Raw genomic sequence first — 12569 nt, forward strand, 5'->3', positions numbered from 1 at the left:
GAGTTACATAATGTCGCTGTAGGAAGAGGCTGACACATAGGGACAGCCCTTTCCTAAAGCAGCCCTGCCTCTCCAGCGCCTGGAATGACAACGCCTCGGTGGGATGGAGAGAAAACCCTCCCGGCCATTTACAAAGTCTGTTCAATTTTTACAGCAAACTCATCAGCAATTTTTTTTTTTTTCCCCATAATATTAATTTCTTTTTTTTGTGTGTGTGTGTCCCCCCCCTTGCCGAGCAGTTTGCAGATGATGCCCGTCAAGGTTTCGGGGGGTGGTGGTGGGTATTTTCGGGATGGCACGTTTGTTCTCCGCGTGGAGAGACTGCAGCTCCCGGCGAGCCTTTAATAATTCAGCGCAGGAAATGCGTGCGTATATATAGCAGGCAAGGTAATGCACAGCGTGTACCTACAGGAGGACAAATATGGAAACCTGGTGTGAATTATTCATGAGGTGTAATCAAATAGAGGATTTTCCTAGACAAAGCACACTTTGCTGGTTTTGTATTTATTACAGCACAATCTGCGCCGAGTACATCAGAACCTCGTTTCATCTGGGCCGTGTCAGATAACCTTTAATGTATTTGCTAATGTTTCTTATTTACCTTTCAAGCTGTCAGCGAGGAATAAGGGCTCGATAGAAAAAATCTTGAAAAGCCTTTTTTCTTTGTGGCCTTCCGAAAATTAGTAGATGGAGTAAATGCTTCTGATGCTCTTCCCGGGAAAGGTGTTTCGCCTGTTCGGTCTCTGGCAGGAGAATAAACTCGTGGTGCTACGAACTGATTCATGCTCCTGCTCGCCGGCACGGGGCACTTTGCTGTTGCATAGTAGGCAGAGGCTATTTTTAACCGGAGCAAGGTTATGAAACCTTAGACCCAGCTGGGTGAAAATAATCTGGTCTGAACTGGAAAGCACAGCTTGCGTGGCTGGGAACACGCGCGGGACCGTCCCCCCACAGGGTCCCGGTGGGATAATCCCGCTCGCTTTGGCCCTGGTCAGCCCTGAAATTGGGAACTGTTGTCATCGTGGAAGCTGTCACAGCGGCGCTGGGGAAACCACTTAAGTAAATATGCATAGAATTAAAATAGTTAAATGAACAAGCAATGAATCAGTGTTGATAGCGCGGTGATTATTAAGTAACCCAGAGGCGTTACTGGAATCGCTGCTGCTAGTAGACATCAAATATCTGGGATAGCTAAAGGGGAAGCTCAGCTCCGAACCAGTTTTTGGCGATACTTGCACCAAGGTCTCCTGACCTGCAAGAAGCAACGGCGTGCAAATAAACACCCACCCCAAAAACTCGCCCAGGTTTGCTCCGCGAGTCGCGTTCGGAGCCATACCTGGCTAAAATATGCAGTGGTGTTTTTTAAACTAATATTTACTCCTGCTAGACCTGCACAGCCACCGTGGCTCTGGGGGAGGGAGCGGGAGCTGCTCTGACTCACGGCTCAGCAAAGTTGTTAACTGGCTCCTGGCGCCGGAGCCCTCGTCCCGGTGCGCCGGGAAAAGTCCACCTTGGCTTCCCGGGCTGCAGGTAGGCGGCTGTGCTTGTAAAGTCAGCAAACCAGCTCAAAAAGCCGCTGGAAAAGAAATACTTCTAGTGCATTGCACTGAGGTTTGGGGGTTTTGGGGGTTGGGGTTGGGGTTTTTTTTTTTTCTTTTTTTGTTTTACCCAAATTGCTTTGCAGAAGAAAGTTTGCTTTCAGTAGCTCGTGCACAGATTTGGCATCCTTCCATTCTTTAGGATGCTCCACCGACGGAAACCCCAAAATTTAAAATACCCTTGCTCGTAGGTGTTCTCCCGCGATAACCACGGGAGTTGTGGCGCAAGCAGGCGCAGCTGCTGGACTTGCTGGGAGAAGCTTCCTTTGCCTTGCTTGCACTGCTGCGTGCCCCTGCCCCCTGCAAAGCACCTATACAGCCCCAAAATACAACGCCGAAACATCTCCGCACGCTTCTGCGCAAGGCCGTGATGCCTCTTTGTGCAGTCTCTTATAAATAGACTGACTGGACATTGGTAGGGGTTTTAGTTGCCTTCCTCTGCGCTTGGCTAAACAAATGCCAAACCTTCTTAAATCTAAATTACTTGAAATATTTACTGTTGAGACGTCGTCCAAGAGGAGGATAGTTAAAACATTAATTCCTCGCATTCCAGTGTATTAGGGCTTTACCCTGCAACTTGCCGAGTACCAGAAATGGGACATTGCAGATTTGATTCCCACCCCCCCCCAACTAGACAGCCATCCCCCCGCTCCCCTCACCCAAACTTTAATGCTTTTTGAAAAAAAAAAAAAAAAGGAGGGAGAGAAAAAGAAAGGAATGCACATCTGGGCTAAATATTTGTTAGAAAGTATTCCCAGGATAGTGGGAGTTCTGGTGCCAGAGAGGAATTCCTGCGGGTTTGATCCATTGCATTATGTACTTGTTCCAAAAGCTGTTTTCAGTAAAATAGATGAGTAAGAAGTCTTAGCCAAGAACAGAATGTCTTTTTTGGCAACTAAAAGGAAGATAGGATTATTTTATTTCAGGTTATGTAAAAAAAAAAAAAAAAGAGGAGAAGGTGGTAAAATCCTGTGCTCAGTGGTGCCTGCAGAGATTTGCAATGGCAAGCACACAAACATATATGTATGGAGGGGGGTTATGCGGCTGTGAGCATTTTTGTGACTTCTTTGTAAGACATCAATGTGGATCTAAGATTACTTGCAGAATTACTGCAATTAAAATATCCTCGCTGTGTCTGAATTGGCCTCTGGGTTTTTTTGACTTGAGCGGCCAGCGGTTTTGGCGACATGGCTTTCAAGACGGCATCCAAATCGCAGGCCTGAGTTCTGCTCCCAAGCGCCGAGGCAAGGAGGGGAGGAGAGGATCGGCTTTGCCTTGACAGCAAAACCCCCATCTGGAGGGGTTTTTTGGGGGTGGATACAAGTGGACACCAATGGGTGCAGCTCCGCTACATCGCATGCAGCTCCTGAGGAATTGAAAACTTGACCTGGAAAACGTCGCAGCCATAAATCAGCAAAGAGGGGGAAGGCGTTACAGGGGAAAATTAATGTGTTTTGGCTGGTGGGCAACAGGTTCACCAGCTTTTTCCCATTAATTGAGAATCATGTTTGCACGACACCTACTTTGCATTAACAAAACAATAGGTGTTTTGAAGCAGACAGCATGCCAGAGGTGGTTTTTGTCTGTGCACTTGGCTTATTCTCGTAGATGGGAGATGCAGACACCTCCCTTCATCCTTCTGCCAGACGTGGCTGAGCAGCGATGAGAGTATTTAAAAAAAAAAAAAAAATAAAATTGCACCATCTTATACGCAGCTTGCCTTGGCTCTGGCTTGGTGTTTGTGATAATTCAGTTCGCTCGCTTGAGGAAAATGCTTCGTTTTTTTCTCACTGTGTGGTTTTGGGGGGAAGGTGGTGCGGCTCATGATGGGCACTGTTGGGTTTGAAGGCGACCTGAGCATCCGGGCTGCATCGCTGTGGACATCGCAATGTCCACCCTCTCACTTCTCGGGGAGCCCTGCAGACCAGGTAAATCCTGGTAGGAGTGGATGCCGTGTGGGGTTTTTGGTTTGTGTTTGGTCCAAACCTGGGAGTTATCCCCTTTTCAGTGGTCTGACCTTAGCTGCTCCACCGCCCTCCGGTGTCTCCCACGAGGCTTGGATGTGGTCAACATCTGAGGTCATTTACCGCTGGATATATGTCCTATGGGCTTTTTGGGGAGCTGGTTTCTCCCTCCCTTGGCTAGACAGTTGCGTCCTTCACCGGCAACATCAGAGGTGTCCTTTGGAGCAGCGAGCGGCTGCTCTGCAGCACCAACTGATGCGCTTTGAAGCCACGTGTGAGGTTTTCTTTGCAAGGTTTTTGGCTGCTCCAGGTCAGCTGGTATGAGCAAACCTCCCAGTCTTTGATTCGGATCTCTGCCATGGATTTGGAGGGGGTCTTTGCTGCTGGTTGTTTCTTAAAGCAAATGTGAGACAGAGCAGAAGGCACACAAAAAAAAAGAAAATAATAAAAATAAATGCAGGTAGCTGGTTTGGGCATCGTGGCTGCCTGTGAGCTCGCGCAGGCAGGAAAGGGGTTAATCCAGGTGTCAGGTAGGACATGTGCTGCTGGAGCTGGAGGGTGGCCAAATCCACCTTCTCCCCATCTGTTTCCGATTAAGGCCAAAAAACCAACAACTCCTCCATGGCAAAACCACCTGCAGCTCTGGGGCTGAGGAGGAGGAGGAGGAGGAGGAGGAGGCGGGGGGATGGAGGGGATTGCCTCTCCCCAGCCTCCAGGTTCAGGGGGCTGTGGGGGATGCAGCAGCCCCATAGGCGCGCGTTGCAGTGAACGATTAACTTCTTCAGGCCGAGGAATGGCTTCATCCTGGGATTTTTTTTGACCTTTTAGGGGACTATTGTCTCCTGGGAAGCTGTTGGTAAACATAATTAACATGGGCTGGCGTAGGGCTTTGAAGGCACCGTGTGTGCTCCCGTCCCACTACGTGTTACTGTGCGGCGCTGTCAAGATATTGAAAATCCCATCGTGAGGAGGTTTTGAAGCCGGCGTGGTTTCTGTGCTGCCCGCTCAGGGCTGTCAGGAGTGCAGGTTTGGTGGTTTTTTGTTGCTGTTGGGGTTTGGGTTGGTTTGGGGTTTTTTGGTTTGTTTTTTTTTTCAGAGACTTAAATTAACTTCAGACATGCAAAAGAGGGTGAGAAAGTGCTACGGTTAGAAAGAACAAATTTGGCCGGTGGAGGAGTTTCAGCTGGTGGGAGGGGATGGGGAGCGGGGGGCTGGCACCCCCCTACCTGCGCTGTCACCGTCCTGGGGCTGTCTGTGTCTGAAGCATCCCAGTGTCATCCGAATAAAAAAGGTTTTGCCCGATAGCTCTGGTTTTATTGAAGCACCGGGATGGCTGGCAGCATCCCTCCTTGCTGGAGGGAGTTTGTGGGCTGGGGCTGCATCTCTCCCACCGTGGGTTGTGCCTTACAGCCCAGTGGGATGGGGTCAAAAAGCAAGTCAGTCCTCCCAGCAGCAGCCTGGTTCTCAGCTTTGGTTTTGGCTCACTGGCTTCGAAATAAGCTGGCAGTGACTTCTGCAGAAGCAGGGGCATCTGGTACGGCATTGCCAGCATCTAAAAGGGGAAACAGTCCATCGTCTATGCAAGAGCATCCCAGGTTTGGTGGGCTCTGATATGCGTTAGCCTATCGTAGGCGAAGTGTGTCGCTTTTGCGCAATTTCGGGAGACAAAAACCCCACAAACTTTCTGAAAGCAAAGGTTAAAACATGCAGCAAAGTTATATTTTTTTTGGTTTTTTTTTTTTCTTTCTTGAGATGAGCAAGGGAAAAGCATGCAGGAAATTTAGGAATCTAGGCAAGTACAGAGCTCCTTTGTTTTTAATTAGCTGTGTTGTTTTTAATTGCTACTATGCTTGATACATAACCCAGCCTAAACAAGAATAGCTTATTGAATGGGGGACTGCCTATGAAAGGCACCGTGAGGAGAAGGGCTGTTCTTCACAGTTGATATATTTGTATTTCAGTGCTTCATTTAATAAGTCTGTTTCCCCAGGGGGCTGTAGCAAGTAAATCATGCCAACAGATTGTTCTCTGCAAACTGGCTTCTTTTTGTAATTAGCAAGACGTTAAAGCTGTAACTGCATAGAAAGCGATCTGGGTGAGGAGTTAACATAAAAGAATTAGTAAGCAAAATGTAATACTTAGTGTTTGATAAACATTTGGGTTGATTGGATTGGTTTCCGGACAGTTTGCTGTCGGTGATAGTCAGGTTTTCTGCGGCGGCGTAAAATGGGAGAGAAATTCAGCAGGTGTGTGCAGTGAGGGTAGCGAGGTGTGGGGTTTTGGGGGAGAGCACTTTTTGGGAATCACACCTGCATGGCCAGGTGGACCTGGTGGTTTTTCTGGGGGTTAAAGCCATTCCGCTTGTCACCAGAAGCTGCCAGTATTTCCCTCGCTTTATTTTGCTTTTCTCCTTTGTTTTCCAGTTATATGAAAATTACAGCATCACCATGAGCGGGGTATTGAAAAGGAAGTACGAAGAGCTGGGGGATGACAGCACCTACTGCTCCTCCTCTTCCTGCTCCCCCCTCTCCTCCTCGGCATCCTCGGGCTGGGAGTCGGACGAGGAAAGCTCCCACGGAGATCCCAAGCCCAGCTCTGCCTTAACGCCCAGCTTCACCCGTGAGTATCTCTGGCAGCCCCTTTCCCGGGATCAGACGTGCCCACGCACGTGTGTTTTTGTAGCGTGGTGGTTGGTCGTCACCTCTGTCCATGCAGAGACCCCCTTGGAGCACGCCTTCAGGGGTGGCAGTGGCCCTAACACCAGCTCCCTGTCACTACACCGATTTATCTCAGTTTTATAATCGGCCAGCATCTTCAGGGTAGTCTTCCTCAGCCCTTCCTCCCAGCATTGATCGCTCCTTTATAACGTTTTTGTTGAAGTTCAGATTACCAGGACTAGAAACCCAAAGACACCTGGGTGTGAGGAGGCAGGCAGGTGCCTCCAAGCCAGTGCCGTAGGACCGTCCCACCACCCCTCAATCCACTGTCAAGCTATTCCACAGGCAATGACTAAACGGACAGCAAAGGCCCATAACACTGTTTTAAAAAAATTATTAGCTAGTAGCATAATTACCATTTCAGAACCCCTTTTCTACGTGGGTTGGGTACTTTGCCAAAGAAATGACATGTCTGACGTTGCCTCCGCTGTTGGTACAGATAAACGCTATTTTGTTTTCCCAGCAATATCAGTTTTGAGAGCTTTTAGGAAAACACACAGAAGACAATGTTGTAAAATCCTTTATCTGCCATGCGAAGGGAAAAATAAAAAATACAATAGGGGAACATCTTCACAGAGGAGAAATAGTCCGACCTAGTAAATTATACTGGACGCCCACTGTATATAGCAGTTAAGGTCCACTTAGCAGACATACACAAACATGCAGTGGTCTGAAAAGGCTTTAGAAGTCTTGTAATAATAAAGAGTCTCATTCTTGCTTGTCTTCCCAGGTTTTGTGACAAAACAATGAACTTTTTGTATTCTCTGGCTCAATTGGAAAAGGGTCAGGAATGGGAAAACAATTTCGGAGGGGGGGGTTGCGGGGAGGGAGAAGCAAATGCCAAAGTGCAGCAGCTCAGCCGATAGCTGATCGCGGTGGTTAACTTGCCTTTTGATAAAGAGCTAATGTTTTAGAAGATTGAGTCAAGGTTATTATGAAAATGCAACGCGCAGTGCAAAGATACCATCAAAGCAACTGCAGAGCCCAGTGTGAAACCCTCAGCTATTTAGCAGAAGCTGCTGACGCAGCTGGGTGAACACTTTTTTTTTTTTTTTTTTTTTTTTTTTCTTCCATATGAAACTGAAACGCTGTATTTTGGCAAGTGAGACTTGTGAAATGTGGGTGCAGCTAACTGTCCGGTCTTGCACTTTCCCAGCCCTCGGGACCAACCAAACCCCTTGGGTTTTCACCAGTACTTTCGGCTGCCTGCCTGCAGTGGGGCTGCCTGTGGCTCTGCTGGCCAAAGAGTGGGGCTCTGATCCCAGCTCTTCAGGGTTGGGGTTTTTTCCCCATATTCTCCATGGTGGCAACCAAGCCATCCATGCACCAGCAGAGAATGGAACCAAAAAATCCTGCCACCGAATTTGCGCGTAGCCGACTCCCATGCTCACGCAGCAGAAAAAGCAGCTCTGTAACCCAGTACCGCTGAGTTTCGCTTTGCTTTCCGTGCCCAGCTAGATTCGTGGAAACTCATTGACTCTGAAACTGTCCTGGCTAATTAGTCCACCTCCATCTGCTACGTTTGCACGTGCGAATGTGCAGAACTAGGTATCTCTGGAGAGGCTCTGCTTTAAATGGTGTGGAGCATGTTTCAGCAGTTTAAGATAAACCAGAGTAATGTATTGCCATGTTTACCCTGGGGTCACCTGCATAAAGAGTAACATCTTTGCAGCTGCTCTCAAATGAGTCTCTTGAGAATAAACTATAGATTCGTAGTTCCTCCCAGTGGATGGTGAAAGGAAGTACCAGAAAAACAGAAAACAGCCGTTTGGGCTGTTTCTGCCCGGCCACACAAAAGCTGGAGCCACGCAGCGCTGGAGCGTTGGTGCTCCGGCATCCCGGGAGCCACCCGCGAGCTCCCGAACGTGGGGCAGGGTGCTTGGGTTTAGAGCAAGGCAGGCACGTAGGGTGGTTTGCTGCTTGTTCGTTCCGCTCTGCTGCACGTGAAGAATAAGCAAATGTGTGTTTCTTGGAGGAAGTCAAGCGGGAAGGAGAAGCAGCAGCAGTTTCCTAGGGTGAATCTGATCGGTGCCTCTGATGCGTCGGCACTTGGCTCAGTTTCCTCTCCATCCTCATCCCGCCTTTGAAGTGTTAGAACCTAAAACACTAGAAACCATCAAGCGATGTTGTAACCTTGTCCCGTCAGGTCCCTGTTGAGAGAGTAATTGCAAGTCCTGCCTGTTTGTGATATTTACAGCCTGTTCGTAATGTTTCTCTCCTGTCTGCAGGATGGCAGTACTGACTTTGTGCTTGGTTTTTTTTTTTTTTCTTCCTCCATTATTAGCCACGTCTATCCTGAAGAAATCCAAGAGACTAAAGAAGAACAATGTGGAGTTTGACCGGGTCACTGTGTTTTACTTCCCACGCTGCCAGGGGTTCACGAGCGTGCCTAGTCGCGGGGGCTGTACCCTGGGGATGGTGAGCAAGCACAGCTCCTCCCGGCAGTTCACTCTAGCGGAGTTTTCAAAGGAGCAGGAAAACATTCGTCGGGAGAAACTCGAAGAGAAATTAAAAGAGGAGAAGTTGGAAGCATTGAAATGGAAAGTGAGTAGGAGCATGGGGCTGAGGGTTGGTGAGGAGCAGGTGGATGCTGTTAGTTAATGGCCATTTCTTAGCAGAAGCTTCTCCGAGACCTGGGGGCATCCGTCCTTAACACTTTTCAGGTCTCCAGAAAACACAGGCTCCAGTGTGGGATTTTCAGCTCAGTTCTCCACTTTTGAAAACTGATGGAAAAGACACTGAACTCCACATGTCAGGTGTCTGTCACATCTCTGGGGGCTCTGACACAGATTTTTGGTGGTGGGGTTGGCCACCATGGGGGGGTGGCAGATCTTTCCTTTCTTGTTTCTCCTGACCTGGGGGTGCTGATGGCTCTGTGTCCCCAACAGGTCCCTAATGCTTTGCCCATTTTTTGCCCTCAGCTAACTATGAACGGCACAAAGGAGTCGGAGGAGGCCAACCAGCTCACCATCGAAGACATCTCTGATGATGACATCGATGTCAGCAACATGGACCTGGAGGATGGCTTCTTCCTCCAGCCCTACCCCGCCAAGAAGAGGCGCGCGCTGCTGAAAGCCGTGGGGGTGAAGAAGATCGACAAGGAAGAGAAGCGAGAGCTGCACAACATCCGTCTGTCCCGGGAGGACTGCGGCTGCGACTGCCAGGAGGTCTGCGACCCAGAGACCTGCAGCTGCAGCTTGGCAGGCATTAAATGTCAGGTACTGCCCTTGCCTCTGGGCACGGGGGAGAAGCCGTGGCTCCAGCTGATGCATACATTAAAGCAAGGAGGGGGGGGGGCTTGAGCAAGCAGGACAGAGTTAGGGCAGCTTGTAAAATGTGTCTGTTCCCACCTGTGCTCAGAGTGAAGCAGCTAAGAAAAGGTCTTGGAGATGCTCCCCAGGCTGCGAGGGAGATGCTACTTGAAAGCGCCTGCCCCCCAAATCACACCTGTAGCCATCCACACGCTGCCCCTGCAGCCGTGGGGATGCGCCCGAGCCTGCAGCGTGAACGCGCTCGCCACATCCATCCCCACGAGACCCGTGCCTGCTCGGTCTCCTGTTGGAGATGGGCCATGTCTTGGCAAACAAAAGCTGCTCACTCCTCACACGAGGCTGTGATTTCTTCCCCTCCCCCTGGTTTTATTTTGGTGGGTTTCTTTGTTTTTTTTTTTCCCCCCCTTGATGTGTATCACAACTCCCAGCACGCTCAGGCGAACGTGGGAGTGTCAGCTGCGCGCCAGCCCACAGCTAGCGCTGCAGACCACCTGCAAAGTGGGATAATCCCTCTGTATTCAATTAGCTTATTATATTTTTTTAATTTATTTTTCACGGGTGCCTGCCCAGCTGTCTTTGGGAAGCCATATTCCCTATGCTGGGTGCCGCTCGCTCCCTCGATGCCGTGGCTGCAGGCGGGGGGTGGGTGCGCACAGGATGGGTGCTCCATGTGTGTGTCACAGCTCCCCTCTAGCGGCTGCTGATAACGGGGACGTAAATGTGCATCAGGGGCCTGTTGAGCAATTTGTCCTTATCTCCTTGAGGGGCAGACGCTCACGATATGGATCAGGTATTAAATATCATGATGCAATATATAAAATCTCATGTTTGCTCCCTTATGTCTCCTTTTGGAGCGCTATATTTTGCTTTTTTTGGAACCTTTTCATTTTCTTCAGCTGTACTGAAATCTGACTATTTTATGACAAACCTTCAAAAGAACAGGGTGGGGTTTTTTGGGTTTTTTTTTTCAGTGTACTTTAAAACCCCTAGCTGTTACTTGGTTTCTCACGGTGGGTGAGTCACGGGCGGTTTTGATTTTGTGCTGCCGGGTTCGGTCCTAACCCCTCCACCTCTGCTTTTCCCCATGCCAGATGGATCACACCTCCTTCCCCTGCGGCTGCACCAAGGATGGCTGCGGCAACACTGAGGGCAGGATCGAGTTCAACCAGGCCCGCGTGCAGACCCACTTCATCCACACCATCATGAAGCTGGAGCTGGAGAAGCAGCAGCAGAGCAGTGAGAAAGTGGCAGAGGCCGAGCCCCCTTTTCGGGAGCGGCTCCCACCCTTGGGATGTGCAGTGGCAGGGAAGGGGTCCTTGGAGGAGCGCGCTGTGCCGCTGGCACCCGCCTTCCAGTTCAGCCCCGACCTGGAGGCCCTGGGGGAGAACAGCTGCAGCAGTGACATGACGGACTCCTCCATCTCCTCCCACCCCAGCGAGGACCTGGAGGAGCCCTACGAGAGCCTCCCCTCCGACAAGTCCCAGTCGGACGTGGACGACGATGGCTTGGCACGCATCCTCCACTTCAATGACTCGGATGCTGAGGAAGAGGGTGGCCGCGGCCAGGATGACCTGAGCTGCTTCCACCCCGCCGACTTCTTCATCGAGGACCATGGCAGTGAGGCCAAGCCTGTCCCTGGCCACTTGTCTCACCTCTCTGAGTGCCTGGATGAGAACGCCAACCAGGACAGCGGAGGTTTGCTGGAGGATGCGGTCCATGCACGGTGCGATGGGCTGTCCTGCTGTGCCTCATCCCCGGACGAGCCCTGCTCCAAGAGCTACGCCGACCTCAGCCTTTCCTCTGACTCCTTGGATTTCTTCCAGTCCTTCTCGGACTATAACTTGGGACCCCTTTACAACTCCTTAAAGGAGTACGAGAACCTCGATAACTTCTCAGCGTTACAGTTTCAGTTGCCTAATTTCCCTGGCTTCCCGCAAGCCGGAGATCAGGGCTCCTGTTTCTTGGAGTCCCTCATCGGTTTGTCTGAATCCGTCCCTGAAACCCCGGCCCCTTTCACAGACAATCAACTTTTGGAGGATGCCATCAAGTCATCGCTGATGGAGACGGTGAAAGTGTGAAATGCCCACGTGGCTGGGGTGGGAAGGACCAGCACCGAAAGGAAAACCGAAGAACGGTCAGATGGGCAAACTTTCACCAAAAGGCTGATGTGCTCCTCGAAAAACAAAGAGGAAAAGACAACAACAAAAAAAAGACTTTCTAAGCAAACAAACTATTTTTGGTCTTTATAGAACGTGGACGTTTTGACATACTGCAGCTACAATCAGTTCTCTCGCTGTTTGTGCAAAAATTTCTAAACTTTCATGATGGGGTGGGGTGGGGAGGGAGGGAAAAAGACTTTCACGTATGAATTTCCTTGTGTTTTGTATGAAAAGACCTGTTGAGAAATACTCCTTGCTAATGTTGCCAGTCGTACACACAGCCCCTTCTAGAAATGTTTCAGTGTTGCGGGAACTTTTTAAGACAACTTTTTGAAGCTCTATTTATTGTGAAAATTTGTGGTTTGCGTAAGAGTTAGCCCAACATGCTCTTACGTTTAAATCGGACAAGGTTTACAGAAGAGATCCATACACTATACACATAATCATTCTTCATCTATTTATTGCAAATTCCAGAATATAACTAGCCACCGAAGCTTGAACTAGCATGAAACCTTATTTAAATTGGTAATACCTCAGATGTATTATGTGTACAATCATATTTTTTTTGCATAATATATCTGTATTTATTTATTTTCTACCTGTAGTACATGAGTAGCACTGTGGTTTATCAATGACCTGGAAGGGCAATAAGGTCTTCAGCAGCACCCAGCCTAAAGACGACCCTGGGTTTTCTTCCTGAGTCTGAAAGGTGTTGGCTGTTTGGTCTTCGCTTCACATTTCCAAAAGAGCTGAATGCAAGCGGGAGGGGAGGGATGGAGAAAACGTTGGTGCAACGTCCTTTGGATGCTGCTAGCCCTCCGGTAGACATCGTGCTGGTGTCTGATCTCCGTAATATCAC

The 12569-nt window shown here is 49.5% G+C and overlaps 1 protein-coding gene across 1 annotated transcript; it reads left to right on the forward strand.

The window, feature by feature from the left end:
• The first annotated feature begins 5968 nt into the window (after positions 1 to 5968).
• Positions 5969 to 11821, forward strand: CSRNP1 (cysteine and serine rich nuclear protein 1). Its single transcript, XM_009644071.2, has 4 exons — positions 5969 to 6181; positions 8564 to 8823; positions 9201 to 9497; positions 10643 to 11821. The coding sequence occupies exons 1-4, from the start codon at positions 6010 to 6012 to the stop codon at positions 11627 to 11629; spliced, it is 1716 nt and encodes a 571-aa protein (XP_009642366.1). The 5' UTR covers positions 5969 to 6009; the 3' UTR covers positions 11630 to 11821.
• Positions 11822 to 12569: the final 748 nt, after the last annotated feature.

Source organism: Egretta garzetta, unplaced genomic scaffold (genome assembly GCF_000687185.1).
Source record: "Egretta garzetta isolate BGI_Z169 unplaced genomic scaffold, ASM68718v1 scaffold117, whole genome shotgun sequence".
NCBI classification, from domain to species: Eukaryota; Metazoa; Chordata; class Aves; order Pelecaniformes; family Ardeidae; genus Egretta; species Egretta garzetta.

Coding starts and splice junctions, on each gene's coding strand:
- CSRNP1 (XM_009644071.2), top strand. CDS start 6,010: ATGAGCGGGGTATTGAAAAGGAAGTACGAAGAGCTGGGGGATGACAGC. Junction 6,182..8,563: donor CTTAACGCCCAGCTTCACCC/GTGAGTATCTCT, acceptor CTCCATTATTAG/CCACGTCTATCCTGAAGAAA. Junction 8,824..9,200: donor TGGAAGCATTGAAATGGAAA/GTGAGTAGGAGC, acceptor TTTTGCCCTCAG/CTAACTATGAACGGCACAAA.